This window comes from Dipteris shenzhenensis, chromosome 25 (assembly GCF_047967505.1).
Source record: "Dipteris shenzhenensis isolate YYH24624 ecotype China chromosome 25, Dip_SZ_1.0, whole genome shotgun sequence".
Lineage (NCBI taxonomy): Eukaryota > Viridiplantae > Streptophyta > Polypodiopsida > Gleicheniales > Dipteridaceae > Dipteris > Dipteris shenzhenensis.
Genome location: NC_141620.1, coordinates 39,669,980 through 39,687,096, shown reverse-complemented (window position 1 = coordinate 39,687,096; position 17,117 = coordinate 39,669,980). Strand labels below are relative to the sequence as shown.

The window sequence follows — 17,117 nt, the reverse complement described above, 5'->3', positions numbered from 1 at the left end:
CCTCTCCTACCCAGACTAGCGATGTTTGAAAGGTTTCATTCATGAGGTGCTTAGACACCGTGAGAGGATACTCTGAGCACGGAGATAGGAGTAGACTTCTTCCTCGGCTGATACCTCTCAGAGCTCTATCATGGAGTTCTTTCAGCCAGATCACATAGACCCCCATGAGACGAGACCTCGACATGACCGTGACCCGGAGCTTGTGACCTGACAGCTCAGACAGAGGGTTGACACACAGATCATACTTGGGGACATCCCCTCCTTGTTTAGGGTTCGGAGCCCGACCGACAAGGGTCAAAGTGGCCTTGGTTAGATGCAGAGCTACGACCAGGAGACGTACCAGGACTACATCCTTGAGGGGTTGACAACACTCTATTGCTGATCTCATGCCTCCATGCCTCATCCATCTTGATGTCCTGTTGCTGATGATGAGGATGATGATGATGTTGATGATGACGATGATGCTGAGATTGATATATAGTCGACTATCGACATGACTATGTTATACTATGTTATACTTAGAACTTAGTACTGCCATTTTGCATTTTTTGCACTTTGCATTGGTGTGGATGCTCGTTTAGTAGCTCCACTACCATAGCTCATTGTATCAGGTTTTTTAGTCTCATAGACCCATCGGTCTTCCGAAGACTTTAATAAACTTTCTTTCTTTCTTTTCTTTCTCATCAGAGTTTTGGATAAGAAGAATGAGCATTTCGCCATTCCATAGATTTGTAGGGAAGCTATGTTTCCATCATGAGCTCTTGGAACTCTTCGAACCGCCTCATCTTGATGCTCCTAGAACGGCCATGCAACCTTCAGAGTGCCACATGTTATCCATGTACTGGCCAACCGAATATGCTAGTCTTTTAACCAATCAAAACCTTCGACCCTGCCTGGCCCAATTAGAATCAAGACTCCACGTCCTTCTAGCAATCGCACCATCAAGCGTGCCCTCCATGAGTGCTTTCTGCCAACAGGAAGAGCTTCCTCCTTGTGTTTGATTTGGAAGAGCCCTACATCCTCGACCAAGTAACCGTCAATGTATGGAAAATATTCGTTCAGATGCAATAAAGGGTCTAACAAGAATGAATTTGTATGTTCTTTCAATGTGCCAGGTAGTGATGTTGGCGATGATATTCTAGCTCTATCTAAGTCCCATCAAGGACAGCCAGGCTATAGTATCCCAAGTAATGTATAAAGTGGAAGGATGAATCTACCCGTAAGCCTTGCAATACCAGCTTGAATAATCTTGGCTTGCTTGCAATTCCAAAGGCAATGTCGAATAGAATTTGAGGCATATGAGCACGATGGATGTGATGGATTTTCTCCAAAAGCCTCGCTTGACGTATTTCTCGATGAATAGAGAGCAAGAGAGAGAGAAATCTTCCTTATTTCTGATCTCCAAACCTTCTCCAAAACCTTTTCAAATCCACAATTCTCAATGAGGTGATGTACAAGGTCTCTAGTCTTTGGCACAAATCAAAGTTTCTTGGCATTGTTGATTGAAGATGGAATAAGGGATGGTTTATGGAATGATCAAGTGCTGATGTCAGCTCCCACTCCCCATGATACAAAATGTCTATGGGACCAAAGTCTAAAAATCCAAAGCTGATACCCTTTGGATGGGGGTCAACATTCCAATACTTTTCAATTTGCCCCACAACTCTCACTAGTTCTAGTCGTGCATCTTGGATGCCATCCTCATACTGACATCTCGATAGTTTGTCTTGGAATAAATAGTGAAAGTTAGGATTAGTGGCAATTGCCTAGAGGGAGATGCCTGTAGTTGAAAGGCGTCTCATCCACTTGATACGGTTGGCTTGACCTCCATCTCAAGGTATTCCATTCCAAGTGGATAGGTGTGTCAATCCAGATAATCTTCTTGCTACTTTCTTTGAGATCATGTGCCATATGAGAGCCTTCGATTGAGGACTTTTGGTGAGTTGTCCAATGTACACATTGTTGGAATACGGAAGCAAGAACTAGAAACTAGAAATGAAATAACAAGATTGAAAGACAAGAAATACCTTGAGAAGAGTGTAGACAAGACACAAGCTAGACAGATAGATTGCAATGATGTGACCCATGAATATATGGGCCAAAGTACAAGACATAAAGCAAGAGTGCTTATGGGATAATTGTAGAAGTGCCACATGGCACACACTCAAGACATAAAGACTAGACTAGACTTAGACAAATGTAGACTAGGAAATAGTACACTTAGTGTGCACTTATCTCCAACACCCTCCTTAAGTGGACACTAGGAGTAAGACAGAAAGACAAGACTAGAAGACAGACATAAAGACTGATAGACTGAGAGACAAGATAGAAGACATGACAGACAAAGATCTAGAGACACCCCTCCTCAAGTGATATCCTCATATGGGTCCATAAGGGTAGGGACAAGATGGATCTAAAACAAAACACAGTCAGATTGATAGACAAATAGACAGACAGACAGAAGACTGACTGTAGACAAACAGAAAGACCAAGACACTAGAACCCCTTGACCTACATCATCGGTGGTCAAGGTGGTAGACAAGACATAGAAGTAATCAGAAAGCCCACTTCTCATCATATGAGGAAGGAACAGCAGGATCTGTTGATGGAGATGCTGCAGCAACATGGGCTGAGGTAGATGCAGGGGCTGATGTAGGCTACTCTTGTCACTACCTTCAAGTATCATAATAATCCTTCTCTTGAGGGTATCATCAATGCTCTCCAAGAGGAAGAAGGAACTCAACAACGAAAGGTAATTGACACTGCATTTTTAGCAAAGAAAGGAAGTTCTAAGGTAAGAAAGCCTTGCACCCATTGTGGCAAAACTAATCATATGGAGAAGGACTGTTTCAAGGCTCATCCATGCACCATTTGTGGCCGTGATAATCATCGGGAGAGGGACTGCTACTCCAAACCCTATAGGTGTCAGGTAAGCTTTTGAGAAGCACAGCAATAGCAATATCTTCGGAGATGGGAGACTTGACTGACGCAAGCTGAACCATAAGACTGCGAAGATAATTGACATGAGAGGCTATAGTAGCTCCTTCCTGCATATGTAGATCAAAGAATGAGATCATAAGTGCAATCTTAGAGTTTTTAGATCGGGGTCCAAAAAGGGTATCCAAAGTGATCCATGCTTGAGGAGCAGACTGTATGTCGGAGATGTGATGAATGTAATCATCTCCAAGGCCGAGCAATATGATAGCATAGGCTTTGTCGTTCTTGGGAGTGACGACTTGCTCAGAGGGACCTTCGGGAGCAGCACGGTGAACAATGTCCCAAAGACCACCTTTCATAAGATGGCACTTGATTTTGATTTGCCAAGTATGAAAGTTGGACCCATTGAATTTGTCGATAGATATGAGAGAATGAGGAAGATGCCATGTGGGAAGGTCTTACCTCTTGCTAGGATGCAAGGGCAGTGTCTATTCCCTTACAATATTGCAGAAATGAATGAAAGGAGAGATCCAAGAAGCCGGTTCTCTCACCACTTTGTCAAGGCCATAGCATATGACAGCCCATCGAAGTAGGAGGAACCAGCAAAAAAGAGAGACTGCTCAGCAAACTGAAAGAGGCAAAGCACAGTACCTTAATCCCAGGCAGAGGCAGAGGTGCAAAAAGGGGCGCAGTCCAGGAGGTCGAACAGATGGCGCAGATCTCCGTGAAGATGGAGCAGATCTCGAACAGCAGCTGGAGAAGTGTGGCCTGTGCAGGTACGGATTCCGTACAGTCGTACGGACTGTACGGACACTCTCGTACGTTGATGCAGGAGCGACAGCAGGAGCGGGAGCTGATGGGCGCAGATCTGTGGCTGAACTGCGCAGATCTGGTGCTCAGATCTGGCAGAAATGGTCCGCAGATCTGGAGCGGAGATCTGGTGCAGATCTGGAGCTGAAATACACAGATTTGGCACGCAATGGCGGGGCAGAAAGAGGGAGAAATGAGAAGAGGGAGAAATCTGAGAAGAGGGGCAGATCTGCAGCGGGGGAGAGATCTGAGAAGAGGCAGACTGAGGGGAGAGAAGAGGGATCAACCTAGCTCTGATACCATGTTGGAATATGGAAGCAAGAACTAGAAACTAGAAATGAAATAACAAGATTGAAAGACAAGAAATACCTTGAGAAGAGTGTAGACAAGACACAAGCTAGATAGATAGATTGCAATGATGTGACCCATGAATATATGGGCCAAAGTACAAGACATAAAGCAAGAGTGCTTATGGGATAATTGTAGAAGTGCCACATGGCACACACTCAAGACATAAAGACTAGACTAGACTTAGACAAATGTAGACTAGGAAATAGTACACTTAGTGTGCACTTATCTCCAACACACATTGCTGCCCCTAGTGCAATCTCCTATATTATCCTCAATAAAATTTTTTTGGACACAAAATACGAGTTATGGCATTTGGACTGTTATATGTTCACCTCACATAGAGCTTGAGATGTTTTTTGTTTGTGCAATATGGAATAAAAAATAGTGCCCAATAGTGAGAGATGCAATTATAACATTTAACGTCCATTTGTCTCATGTAATGATCAAGGAAGTTGATTCATCCCCACTAGTTTTTAACCCTAAAGTCAATTTAAACACAATCAGTAAAACATAATAAAGATCAGCATGTGACTCACCTACTAGCCACCACCGAGCACGTGGGCTAGATTTTAGAGTCCCACAAGGCTATGCCAATAGCTTTGGCATCCCATACGTGTCCATAAGCAACCTTCAGTATAGTTTCTTATGATCGTCCATGTAGAAGGCACGAGTCTAGGCTCAACATCTAGACCAGACCATCAACTGGTGTGTGCACACTGAATGCCACCACAATAGCCTTGGCCACGCTAATTTTTGGCTCTGCAAGTGTCTAAGGGATGTACATATTAGTTTTTTGCTAATCAGGTCCATCCCACTTCTTTCAGTTCATTTGGTCAATTTGACTACTTTAAGTTTTCGTTTAGTGGTTGTTTAAGGCTTTGTTAGGGTCAAGTTTTTGTCCTCTTGTGGGGATCCTAAATGCTTTTGTCTTTTGTTGGGTATTTGTCTCTAGAGATGGAGGCTCTCTTTGTCTCTTATATGACACCACCCTTGCCAAGTATCCAAGTCCCCACTTTTATTTAATGGTCCATCCACCACCACATTTTAACCTCCTTTCTCTCCCGAGTCCTCTCTTTCATTCATTACCCAGATAAAAATCCTAGGGCGGATCAAATGGAAACAACATGACAAGATAGAAGGTGAAAGACAAGCGATACCATTCCTTTACAGGGTGCCTTCTTAAATAGGCAAGTACAAGATCGAGAACTTATTTTCCCAGTACACATGTCATCTTTCTCTCCATTACCACTCTTCTCACATCACTCTAGTACTCTATGGCACCACATCTCTCAAAACCCCCCCTTTTATCGAGCTACTTTACACTTACACTACTTATAATGACATTCCAAAAGGCAGGACCTTAGTGGGATACCCACCTTGTTTTCTAGAGAAAATATATTGCGAGAAAATATTTTCTATCTTAGGTGGGTTGCCCTATTAGATAGATTGTGAAAATGCTTGTTTGGAGAGACTAAAGTGAAATCATTTAGTCTTCACAAGCAATTGTAGCTTGAATGAAGAGGATGTGGACTACTTTTACGAAGACCTTTTTATAAATTGGATGCTCAATTATGTGTGGGTGTGTGATTCGTATGTGTGAGAGCTGCTTGTACTATGGCCTACACCCATTGTTGGGCGTTGTTGACGTCAATGGGGATGTCATACTAGCTAGTCTCTACTATGCATGATGGAGTTTATGGTTTTTAACCTTTGAGTGACTATTATGAGATTGAAACTGCCCTATGTGTTGTTTTTTTGGAGGATGAGTGTGGGCATGTTCTTGGATACATCTAGATATATGCTCGAAAAATCAAAACATACAAATCAGGAATCCTAAAGGTGCTGATTATGAGAAAATAAGCATAACACACTTGGTTCTAAAAAAGAAACCAGCCTGGTTTTGGACAACCGAGCTCACTACCTAGGGGATCTATAGAATAGGGGCTAACAATCAAGGTGGTGGGCTTTGCATCTAGCAAATATCTCACTGTGAGGACATATAAAATGCTTGCAAGCCAAGCCTTGCAAAAAGACTCTCTCCTTTTGATGGTTGCTTTGGTATCTGGAGTCCCGTGCTCTTAGATGGCGCACAGGGCGAAAATAGTGTCCTACTAGATGGCAACAAGAGTGGCTACCGGGGAAACCTGATGGCCTCCCATAACTAGACAACGATGGGCAACCCAGATGTTCCAAGCGGTGATGTTGGACACCATCTCCCATACACTATCCTCTGGCAAAGCCACGAGGCAAGAAGCGGCATCACATCATATGCCTAAACATGTTGGCCATGCATCAAGTAGGTTGGAGAGGCTAGAGAGTAGGCTGCATCTTGTAGGTTGGAGACGCTGGATCAATTGAGAATCCATGGCCCCCCTTTGTAAATCACGCGACCATTCCCATGTTAATTCACCTTTCATCCGTTGTGTAGTGGCCATGATCCTGAGAGTGTTGACAAGATCCTCTTGGCTGTTGGGCAACCCCATAAACAATAGGGGATTATCTCCAACACTTTTTTTGCACAATGGTGGTAGCTACCCTCCACCCACATGTCACCATTTGGGACTTCTCCTAAGAAAATAAAGAGTAATCTTTATTAGAAATTTCGGTCAAAGAATGATAAAGTTGGCTAACCAAGAATAAGTCTTATTGTTTTTACTTTTGCCTTACATTGGTAAAAAGAGAACCGTGGGGACCCACAAGGGACTATGAAATAGTCTAAGAACTACAATGCATGCATCAATCTAACCTTTAACGGGTTAAAGTTAGTTTTTGTACCAAAGATGTGGGTGCCTACTTTATGGAGGACCCCACAAGGTGAAATCAGCGAGAATTCCAGCCCAATTTCCAAGAAAGGCCCCCTAAAGCTGATTTTAGGAAAAGCTTAGCTTTCTAAGAAAAGTATGCCTAATTTAGGCTTAGGAGAAAAGCTAGCCCCAACTTATTAGAAAGCTCTTGCTTTTGGGTTGGAGGCTGAGCCTATAAAAGAAGAGCTTCATAGCTCTAGAACACACACATTGTACTCAGTCCATGCTCTTGTGAGAGCTAGTTGTACAAAGCCTTATTCTATTGCAATAAAGACCTTTGGGGGGATCCAACCCTCAGATCTGGGCCCTAGTGCTGTGTTTTGCTCCTTACCCTTCTCTCCTAGCACTCTATCTTATTGGCGATTCGATTTCCACAGCTTCACCACATTTCCCGAGGAGTGTAGGGAACAGCGCCGGGCATCCTGCCTCGGGTATTGCAGTTTGATCCAGAGTAGTCCCGCGTTGACTGCAAACTTTTCCATGGTGCCAAAGTGAATTGAGATTTTCATCTAATTTGGGTTTCACGGCATCTTTCTGCCATGGACCAATGGCCAAGCCTCCGTGCACAACCATCTAGAAGAAATAATAAATCTTTTGTGGCGTAAGGACGTGACCAAAAGTGAGAGATGACCTCCCGAGAACCTCCTTATCTACCCAATGCCCCTCCCTTGAGGGGGTCCAAAATACTATCTCCTACTAAAGATGTCGGCCAATGCAGGTCGTATGAGAAGAAGGGCATCTCCTCAACCCGTGCTAGTGCCCTACATGAATGGTCCAGATCCACTCACCTGAGTTCAATTGAATCTTCCGTGGAGGTCAGCCCTCCCATAAGCAAAGTTGCCATTGTACACCTTCCTGATGTCTTGAGATTGGAATGGGGTCAATAGTCCACTCCTTGCCAAATGGCCCACAACCCTGACCCTCTCCCACTTTAGCAGGTCCAAAGCCTCGTCATCTTGGAGGTCTCTTATTGTCTCAGGTTGAAGGAGGTCCTACTCTGTAAAATTTACAGCAATAGGAGCCAAGTGATTGCTATAACAATTGAATTGTGAGAGGCACTCCTATTCTTGAACATTACATCATTTGTTCTAGTCCCAAGAAGTCTCCCCAAGTTCAAGTAGCTCAGGAGGTAGTTTGGGCCCATTTCCTAGCAGTGGTCTCTCCCTTTCATCGGTGAGGAGATTTGGGAGGCTCCTCAAGACGCTCCCTCCATAGAAGTTCCGTGGAGAGGATGGGCTGATACTGTTCTTCTTTACATGCTTCTGGAAGCACATTCACACCTCCCTTCTCTTGGCCTTTCAGGATATTTTTGAGTCAGGTTCTCTTTCATAAACTGTGAATCGTGGTTGGATTTGCTTGATCTTGAAAAAGGGGGGGGGTGATCTTTGTCAGTGGAGACCAATTACTCTTCTAGACATTGCACACAAGATCTTGGCCAAGGTCTTGAGTTTGCGGTTGCGGCCCATGGATGTCATTCATGGCATGCAACAGGTTTTGTTCAGGAACACAACATCTCAGACAATGTTTTCACCTTTTGGGAGGCACTTGATTAGGCCAAGGAGGTGTCTCAGCCTCAACTTGGATATTGAGAAGGCTACGACAGTGTGGGGTGCCTTCTTGGAGGGCACCATGTAGAGATTAGGCTTCTCAGACAGATGGCTAGAGGAGTCTCAGCGTTGTATGCAGCGAGTTCTAGTCAGATGCTTATTGGTAGCCACACGGGTGACACCCTCTCTCTCTTTCTCTCTTGCCCTTTTCTGTTTGATTGATGAGACTTCATCAGCTATAGATGTATTAGTTTTGGTCTCATAGGCCACTTTGGCCTATTGTAGACGTTTAATCTGTGTGTGTGTGTGCGTGCGTGCGTGCGTGTGTGTGAATTAGGTAGTCGCTTCCTTTTTGTGGTCTCAGGTTGCAAGCCTCACTAGGATGAGGCTTTTCATTTCGACAGGAGGAGCTGTTGGAACCAATATAGAGACTTAAGGATCTCAGGGGGGCCCTAGACATCTATTGCGAGGCCTTCGGAGCTAGGATATTGGAGCAAATAAGTTGGCATCCTTACAACGACAGAGGAGGTCCAGAAGATCCGTGATTGGGGGGGCTGGCCTTGTTTTCGGCAGACAATGAGATCCCTTGGTTGCTAGATGGGCGTGGACATATCATCAGAGCAGTAGATTGCTTGTGTCTTGGAGATTGTGCGGCGCAATATTCTCTATTGGATCTTGGCCAAAGTCTCCCTAGCAAGTAGGGCCTTGTTGGCCAATCAAGTCCTTCTCGACATCACCTGGTAGATAGCCTCTTTGTGGGTGCTTTCACAAGGGATGAATGGGACAGCTTAGGCGCTTTGGTGTGCAACTTCTTATGGGTAGGTTTTGATGGTACACGGAACTCTGGAGCCAGGATCGCTTGGCAGACGGTGATCGTGCCATAGACACAGGGATGTCTAGGCATCATGGATCCGGAGATGTAGATTAGAGCCCTGTTGTTCCCCTCATAGGAAAGGGCTCCCCCTTGATGAGGGTCTTCACAAGGTTTGGTAGTGCTTGTTTGGGGCCCTTATTTGGGTGCACTTCACATGCCCCGAGGAGTTTGAGTTGTAACTGCTGATGTGGCATTCGGAGGCTCGGGTTTAGGAGGGTCTCATGTTGGGACATGGGACACAATCAAGTGGGGCATAGTGGGACAATGACCTAGCTAGGTGATTTGGGACATGGAGACGGCTTCCCTTGGGGGCAAAGGCGCAAGCACTCTTGCATTTGAGAAGGAAGATGACAGAGATTGATGTAGCGATCCTATTAGTGATGGGAGGGTTTGCATAACTCCTCGGTTCCTCATCATTGGAAAAACACATAAGAATTTCAGAGAAAGTGCCGCCTTGGAAAGCTCAGATTTTCGCCTCTTTATATATGCATGAATTGCCAATTTCTTGGCACATGGATTTGAATTTGTGTTTTTCACCTTGGCACGTGGATTTTCTTCTGTCAGCATAGACCTGGTTCATAACCTCCAATCACGTTGCACTACTTGTCACTGCCACTCCTTGTCATCCGTGCTCGTCCCTAGCCTTACCACTACTACTTGCTTTGTCTAGGCGATGGCTGCTCTCTGTATGGATGCCTGCACGACCAGATTCTCCCCTCCTCTTTCTGTCCTTGGGGTGAATCGTCACGGCTTTGATACCAAATATGAAGATCCAGAAATTTCAGAATGCAAATGTGTGCAATGCATGCATAATTTTGACACTTATTGTGCCCTCTAGTTGGGGAAGTGCGCTGTGATAAATCTACTTGTTGCTGGTTGACCTATATGCCAAGGGAGAAAGATTGAGCACGCATACAAGGTGGTAGTGAGAATGATACGTTTGATCACAATGAAGGGGGATACCCCTTCATTAATATCTCTTGAGATCACTCAAGGTGCTATTACCCCTTGGACCTAGACACGTGGGTGCACGTTTGTACTAATAAAATAGGTGCAGCATGTCCGAATTTGGCATCGTTTGAAGAAGTGGCTTAAGCCTGCTGATGGGCCCTACCTACTTTGATGATCCACTGCCATAACAATATCAGTCGATGTCCATCATAAATATAACACATGTTGCACCATCAAATTGATGCATAATGTAATAATGTTGTAATGTCTATTAATTACAATGTAGATATTTTTCTTTTCATGACATTCCACTTGTGTGCCTCTCCTTTTTCCTTGTCGTATGTGGCGAGGGAATCAACATCCAGCTACTAAGAAGACTTATGGTCGGTCTCATTGCCATGAGGAGTAGCCATTGAAAGGGAGGAAAAGAGAGGAGGAGCGAGGGGTAGGGACTTGGTAGCTACAAAAAAATGCAGCAAAAGGAACTCCAGGGCTGAAAATTTTCTGCAGCATGCAAAGCAATAGGTAGAGGCATGTAGTAGAGAAATGTGATAGAGAAAGGGGGAGGGGAGGGGCTGAACATTGAGGGGAGCTCTCAGCTGAGATGAAGGCCTGAGCAAAAAGAGGAGGGAATAGAAGCTGAGAGGGGGTGCTGAAGCCTGCTACTTGAGAGCCGAGTGTGCAGAGGCTAGAAGACGGTCTTGGGGGGGGAGGGGTGTTTGAGAGGACTCAAGGGGGGTTGAGAGAACATTGAGAGGGCAGTGTTGCGGGAAGGCTCAAAGGTGAGGAGGCAATGACAAACAATACCAAACAACACTGTTTTTTGACCTTTTTTTGCCAAATCTATGACGGCACCAGACAACAGAAGAGGGTATGCTCGGAAGGGTGTCTTGGATGGCGTTTTGGAACGCGAGAAAATGTTCCTTGGAGTTTTGAATTGGGTGAATATTGGTCTTCTTGAAATGCATGATCACCTGTTGTACATGGGGGAACGGGGATCCTTGGTAACTATGCCCTAGATCAGATAGTTTTCGGCTTAATTATTTTGGAGGTCATAGCCCTATGCTCACAATGGGTTCTAAATGGCCTCAAGTCATATCTTATATAGTTTTGTATCTCCCCCAACACAACAGTGCGCACCCACAAAGCGCATTGAGGTGTTGACAATATAAACAAGACATGAAAAGTCCTATGGGCAATAGGTATTCTAGATAGGTGAGCAAACGATCTGTGCATCTCCCCCAACACAACAGTGCGCACCCACAAAGCGCATTGAGGTGTTGACAATATAAACAAGACATGAAAAGTCCTATGGGCAATAGGTATTCTAGATAGGTGAGCAACCGATCTGCATGTTGGTTCAAGTAAACTAGTGAATGACTAAGTGGAGGGTTCTAATTTGAGTGTGTCCCAATGATAGTCCTCAGGTTCCAATGAGCAAGAGCAGCATCAAGATTTTAGCAAAAGGCTGTGCAACCATGAAAATGGATGAGAAATGGCCAAATAGTTTCTGACACCCACACACAAGGCCTCTACACAATACACACATACTTACACATATATGTTTGCATGCATATGTAGGTGCGTAAAATTTCTCATGCTATTGTCTTGATAGCCTTGCCCTTTGAACTCTAAAATTTCCTTTGAAAAAGTTCCTTACGCTTTCTTGATTTTTCCTCTTACATAGATTTTTTAATGCATGTATGCCTGTGGTAAACTGTACTGGTTCATCATGTCTGTTCAGATCCCTTGCCCATACATCCTGCGAACCCTCAAAGACACAACACCTTCACATGTAGAATGACCTGCACACAGACAGAGAGAATGCTGTGGAATGACTAACTAAGACATATGCTAGAGGCCTAGCATCGCTTGGTGTTCATAGGTATTATGTTGTCTCATACCACTTTTTGTTGTTGTGTCCAGGTATATTCAGCGGCTTGATAATTTGAGCGAAGAGAAACGAACAAGATTTCACTTCTTCAATAGCTTTTTTTTCAAGAGACTGCTTCTTGAAAAGGTTAACATCTAGCGACTTAAGTCTCTTCATATTCATGTTAAGGGGTTTCAAACCTGCATACAAACGTCTACTGCAGAAGGTGTATCCCTTACTTGGAAGAATGATTATACCCCATATGTTCTTTTATGCACAAACAAAGCTATTGTTATGATATCATGTGGACCATTAGAGACAACTACAGCATTTCTCATTGAAATTGGTATACATTAGCCCTTGAATGGGCTAAATGATTGTATTCTTCATCATACAATAAGTTGACAAACATTTTCGTTTACCCCCCCACACCCCCCTTCCTCTTTTATTTGAAGTCGTAGTGGGAATTTCCTGTTTGTATATCAAATCTATTCTATGCTTGGGGGTACTCATATCACATGATGTAATGACAAGGAGGAAAACTGTTTCCCCTCTCCCCTTTTTTTTTTGCTTTTTGGGGGGGGGGGGGGGGGGGGGGGAGAGTGTGGGGGGTTTTCTGGCCAAGTTTTCCCTGTTTTCCAGTGGCATTACGGCTGGAGGATTGCCAAGTGAAATACTGTCTTATTGTGCACTGGCTGGCTCCTTATGGTCGTACTTACCAAGCATTAGAATGCTGATTCAGCTCCTGTTTGTGCCTTTAAGAGGAAATATGAAATAGTACTGTACAGTCGTTTGTAATCATAAGACGAAAAATTGGATCACATCTAAGCTCTTCTCATCCTGAATGATGATGTCAAAGCAATTTACTTGGGAGAACATGAACAAGAAAGCCTTTAAGATGTGTAAAGACTTGTTTTGGATGCTACCTGCATATACCTTTATTTTGAAGGTCCTGACATTGGGAAGAGATTGGATCATTGCAGATGTGCGGATGTGTTTAATAAGGTTTATTTGGAATCTGCATTTGTTTCTAAGAGGGATTCCAGTTTCTGTTTTTGGTCCTTATAGATTAAGCACATCGTTGGTACACAATTTTTATAAAATCTCTTGTTAAGAAGTATTAACTTCTAAGTTCATTTTGCAGGAAAAAATTAAGGGCAGTGAGTGCTTCTCTAAGTTACGAAAGTGGACCAGGGGAGTAAACATATTTGAGAAAAAGTACTTGCTAGTGCCAGTTCATGACAGGTGGGATCTTCGTAGTCTGTGCATTGTAATTGATCTTAAAAAAAATTATCTGCTACTTTTTAGTTTCAAACTGAGTTACCCATTGAATACTTTCAGCTCAGGACCTTTCTATCGTCTATTTGATTTCTAGGTTGCCATTGAGGCATGATGAATGATATAATAAATTGAAAGAATGGCACGGAGTGTGAGCCTTGAATGTATCAGCTCAATATTTTGATGGGTTGATTTCAATTTTGCAGTGCTCATTGGAGTTTGGCTATAGTTTGTTTTGCGATGGAGAAAGGGGATGCACCTCTTTTGGTACCCTACATACTTCATTTGGATTCCATGAGGGCAGGTCATGTGAGCGAACATGTATTTCAAGTCTTGAATAGGTATACCAGGCTTCTGATGAAAAAATTTGTCCAAAGGAAACGTTCTTGGTAGATGGCAGTGGTGTGAATACAACATTTGATAACTGGTATCCTGTTTGTTTCTCCAGTGAAAGGGAATTGCATGTTGTACTTACTGCATTCTCTATTTGTTTTCTTGTAGATTGTTAATGAAACCTGAGTAAAGTGGATTATGAGAGAGTGGGAAGGTGTTCAAGATACACTTCATATATGTTATACTAGATAAGACATGTTTTCAATCCTAAGACTGCTCTGTAGATGGTCAACAAGAGAGCTGGAAGCGTTTGGAGAGAGGAGCCCAACATGGATGATATATTGAGGGTGATCAATCGTATTCGTCAATAATGAAGCTACATATCGATTCCATTAATCTCAGTTAGTTAATCTCAGTTAGCTCTCATTTACGCCCAAGGCAATTGTCCATCATTCACAATTTGACGGCTTTAAGAAAAGGTCACTTGGAAAACTCCTCTGATTGTCACGGGTATGTGTATAAAATCCAGTTCTCATCTCCTAGGAGGCAAGCAAGAGGGATATTATAAACAAAGACTAAGGAAGTGACCATGGAGAAGAGCTAGTGGGGTCTGCATTTGCTACCCAATATAAGAGATAAGCAGTCTTTAGTTTGTGAGCTTTATTATGCTGGATACATGGGAGAGGTGTGAGGGATAGGCACAGTGACCAGCCAAAGACCAACTGGTCTTTCAATAGAGCCTTTGGGGTTGAGTCTTCCGTACTGCTCGATCTGGGGTGTCCTATCCTTGTTCAAATAGAAAACTTGTCACTCGACTGTCCGTTAAACTTTAGAGGCTAGATATGGAATACATTTTTCCTAGAGGTTAGATAATAAAGACATCCATTCTCGACTTAGCTGTTTTATGCAAAACCTTGTAGGTAAATTTAATCTCTTAAACTAGAAACACGTGTTGTCTACAAGGGCTATGACTAAAATGTCACCTTGCATCCCTGTGGTTGATAGGCAAGTTGATCAAAACTTCAAAGGCCATGGTATGCCAAAAGTATATTAGATGTCTGTTATAACGAGGCAAGTTGAGGTGCACAAGGGAACTTTTTGAAGGCTCCAAAGGCTCACATGCCCAATTCAACTTTCTTTGACATGAGTAGAATTGTGAATTGAAAGCCTAAAAATCCACTGCTGGTTACATACTAGATACTTTACATTTGCTTTAATTTTTATGCAGACTAAAGTGCTTATATGTTCTATAAGCAAAATGATCTGCAATGTTATCCCATTCAGCCATTCACCCGGGAATCTGTACGTTTGTAAATGCAAATAACCAGCAATGTGCAACAGAACAGAAAGGCACATGGTTTAAAAATTTGGAATGAAGCAAAATGATCTAATATCATCCCATTCAGCCAGCCAGGAAGCTCACCGGGGAATTTGTATGTTTGTAAATGCAAATAACATGCAATGTGCAACAGCATGGAAAGGCACATGGTTTGAAAATTTGGAATGTGTATTTAACAAGATCCTAAAAAAGTAGTACCTTAATTTAGGTAAATTTTTATCGCTTTCTCTTCTTATAGAAATATCATGCAACGTGAGTGCTCCTCAACCACGGGGACGTATGCGTGTGCTGGTTCTGACCATTTCAGCTCTTGTTGTGCAACCAAGGATTTCGTTTTGCGGGTTTCCTCTTTCGGTTGCTCTGGCTTCAAAGCCGAGTTTGCGTAACTAATCCTAGGGGTTTTAGTATTGTATTTGTTTTCAATTATAAGAAGGATCTGCTTTACAAAAGGAAAAAAATCGCTATTCCATTTCAATTTCGTTTTATGTTTGTTGACTTCAGCTATTTAGAAGCTGAGTGGAATCACATTGAACGGATTACTGGTGTTGTGGAAAGCTTCAAGGTTTCTGTCAGAAGTAGTGTTCTGAAGCGGGTTGAGGTATGCCCTCAGTTCTATATTTTTTGTTTCAAATATGTATGCATGTTGGATCCAGTTTTTTGGAGTCCTTGATAGTGACTGATCAAGGGTAACTCTAAAATGGAAACAGGTTCCATTGCAAGAAAATGAGTGGGATTGCGGGCTTTTCTTGCTTTATTTCATTGAGTGCTTTGTGCGAGATGCTCCTATGGAATTTGAACCAGGTTCAATGGATACAGTGGTAAGGACGAGTCTATTAATGTCCATTATAATATTTTGAAATATACCTCCGAAATACGAAATATTACCCGTCTGCTTGAATGCTTTGAATACAACCATTTCTGATCTAAAATGTCGAGTTTCTCTCAAAGGTTGACTGGTTTATAATACATCTTCGGCTACAAGGTTTGTCTCTGTTGCTCTATCTTTTACTGTTTATTTTCCAAATCAGTTTGGCAGGAACTGGTTTAAACCTGATGAAGCTTCCAGATTAAGGGCCTTCATAAGGAACCTTCTGGGTAATCTTTTCAAAGAAGTGAATTCAGAGAATGTTCTTGAAATTGTGATGGAAGACATGGATTGAAAGTTTTGATCATGTATTGGTATTGGCCATTATGAGACCAAATATCGGAATTGTAATATCTTCTGGTAAGCTGTTTTGTATTACATTTTCTGCTGTCTGTAATACCTAGGCTTCACTTTGGGGGTTGGATATGTTCAGGCATGTTCGTTTTTCTTACCCTGTTAGACTCAAGTCCTTCATTTCATGCAGATGCTGGCGTGGCGAATATTGATTTTCCAGCTTTTGACGTTCAGGCTTTGTGTGTAATTCACTCTCAGGCCAAATGAGTGATTGACACCTAGAACTTGGAAGTAATCTGTGGGATTATTTCTCTGGTGGAATGCGTTTTAAAACGGGTGAGTCTTAAAAACACACTTTCATCCAGCCTGTAGGGAGAACCCCAGTGCATAATGTGAATCATAAAATATTCACAATTATGAGGCAAGTGTTACAAGTAAGCTGTACAGGACATGGATTTTGTAAAAGACTGTCACAAGCCAATCCTAAAATTGTAGGATGGATTTTTGGCTTCATCATTGGAATCAGCGCAGATAATAAAAATCTGAATTAGGCACTTGAATGCTTCACAAACAGGAGTTGTGTGTATAAAATGCGAGTTGAAGTGAATATCTGAGCTTAAAATAATATGAAAATCCCTTGTGAATGTTTCTACACTAGTCTGCTTAAATGGTGAGATCCTGACAAGCATTACTTTTATGAAGAGGTGGCTGTGATGCTGGGAAGGTCATTCTCAGCATAAGATGGGAATTCTAGCTCTGAGAATGCAATGTGTTTGTGTTTGTTGCATATTGAGAGCTGATTGCTTTATTCGTGTACTATGCGTGCTTCGTGCTCGGGATACAAGCAAGGGTGGAGGAGGG

General features: G+C 42.8%; 1 protein-coding gene across 1 annotated transcript in view; it reads left to right on the top strand.

Annotated features, from left to right (window-relative positions):
* The window catches only part of LOC147885880 (uncharacterized), a 93,985-nt gene extending 77,161 nt beyond the window's left edge, over positions 1–16,824 (top strand). Inside the window, exons 9-15 of the mRNA XM_087396763.1 lie at positions 12,201–12,294; positions 13,292–13,392; positions 13,632–13,766; positions 15,599–15,695; positions 15,805–15,915; positions 16,126–16,322; positions 16,447–16,824. Of these exons, the coding sequence (XP_087252889.1) occupies positions 12,201–12,294; positions 13,292–13,392; positions 13,632–13,766; positions 15,599–15,695; positions 15,805–15,915; positions 16,126–16,257 (670 nt within the window). The 3' untranslated portion in view covers positions 16,258–16,322; positions 16,447–16,824. The remainder of the gene's footprint in view (positions 1–12,200; positions 12,295–13,291; positions 13,393–13,631; positions 13,767–15,598; positions 15,696–15,804; positions 15,916–16,125; positions 16,323–16,446) is intronic.
* Positions 16,825–17,117: the final 293 nt, after the last annotated feature.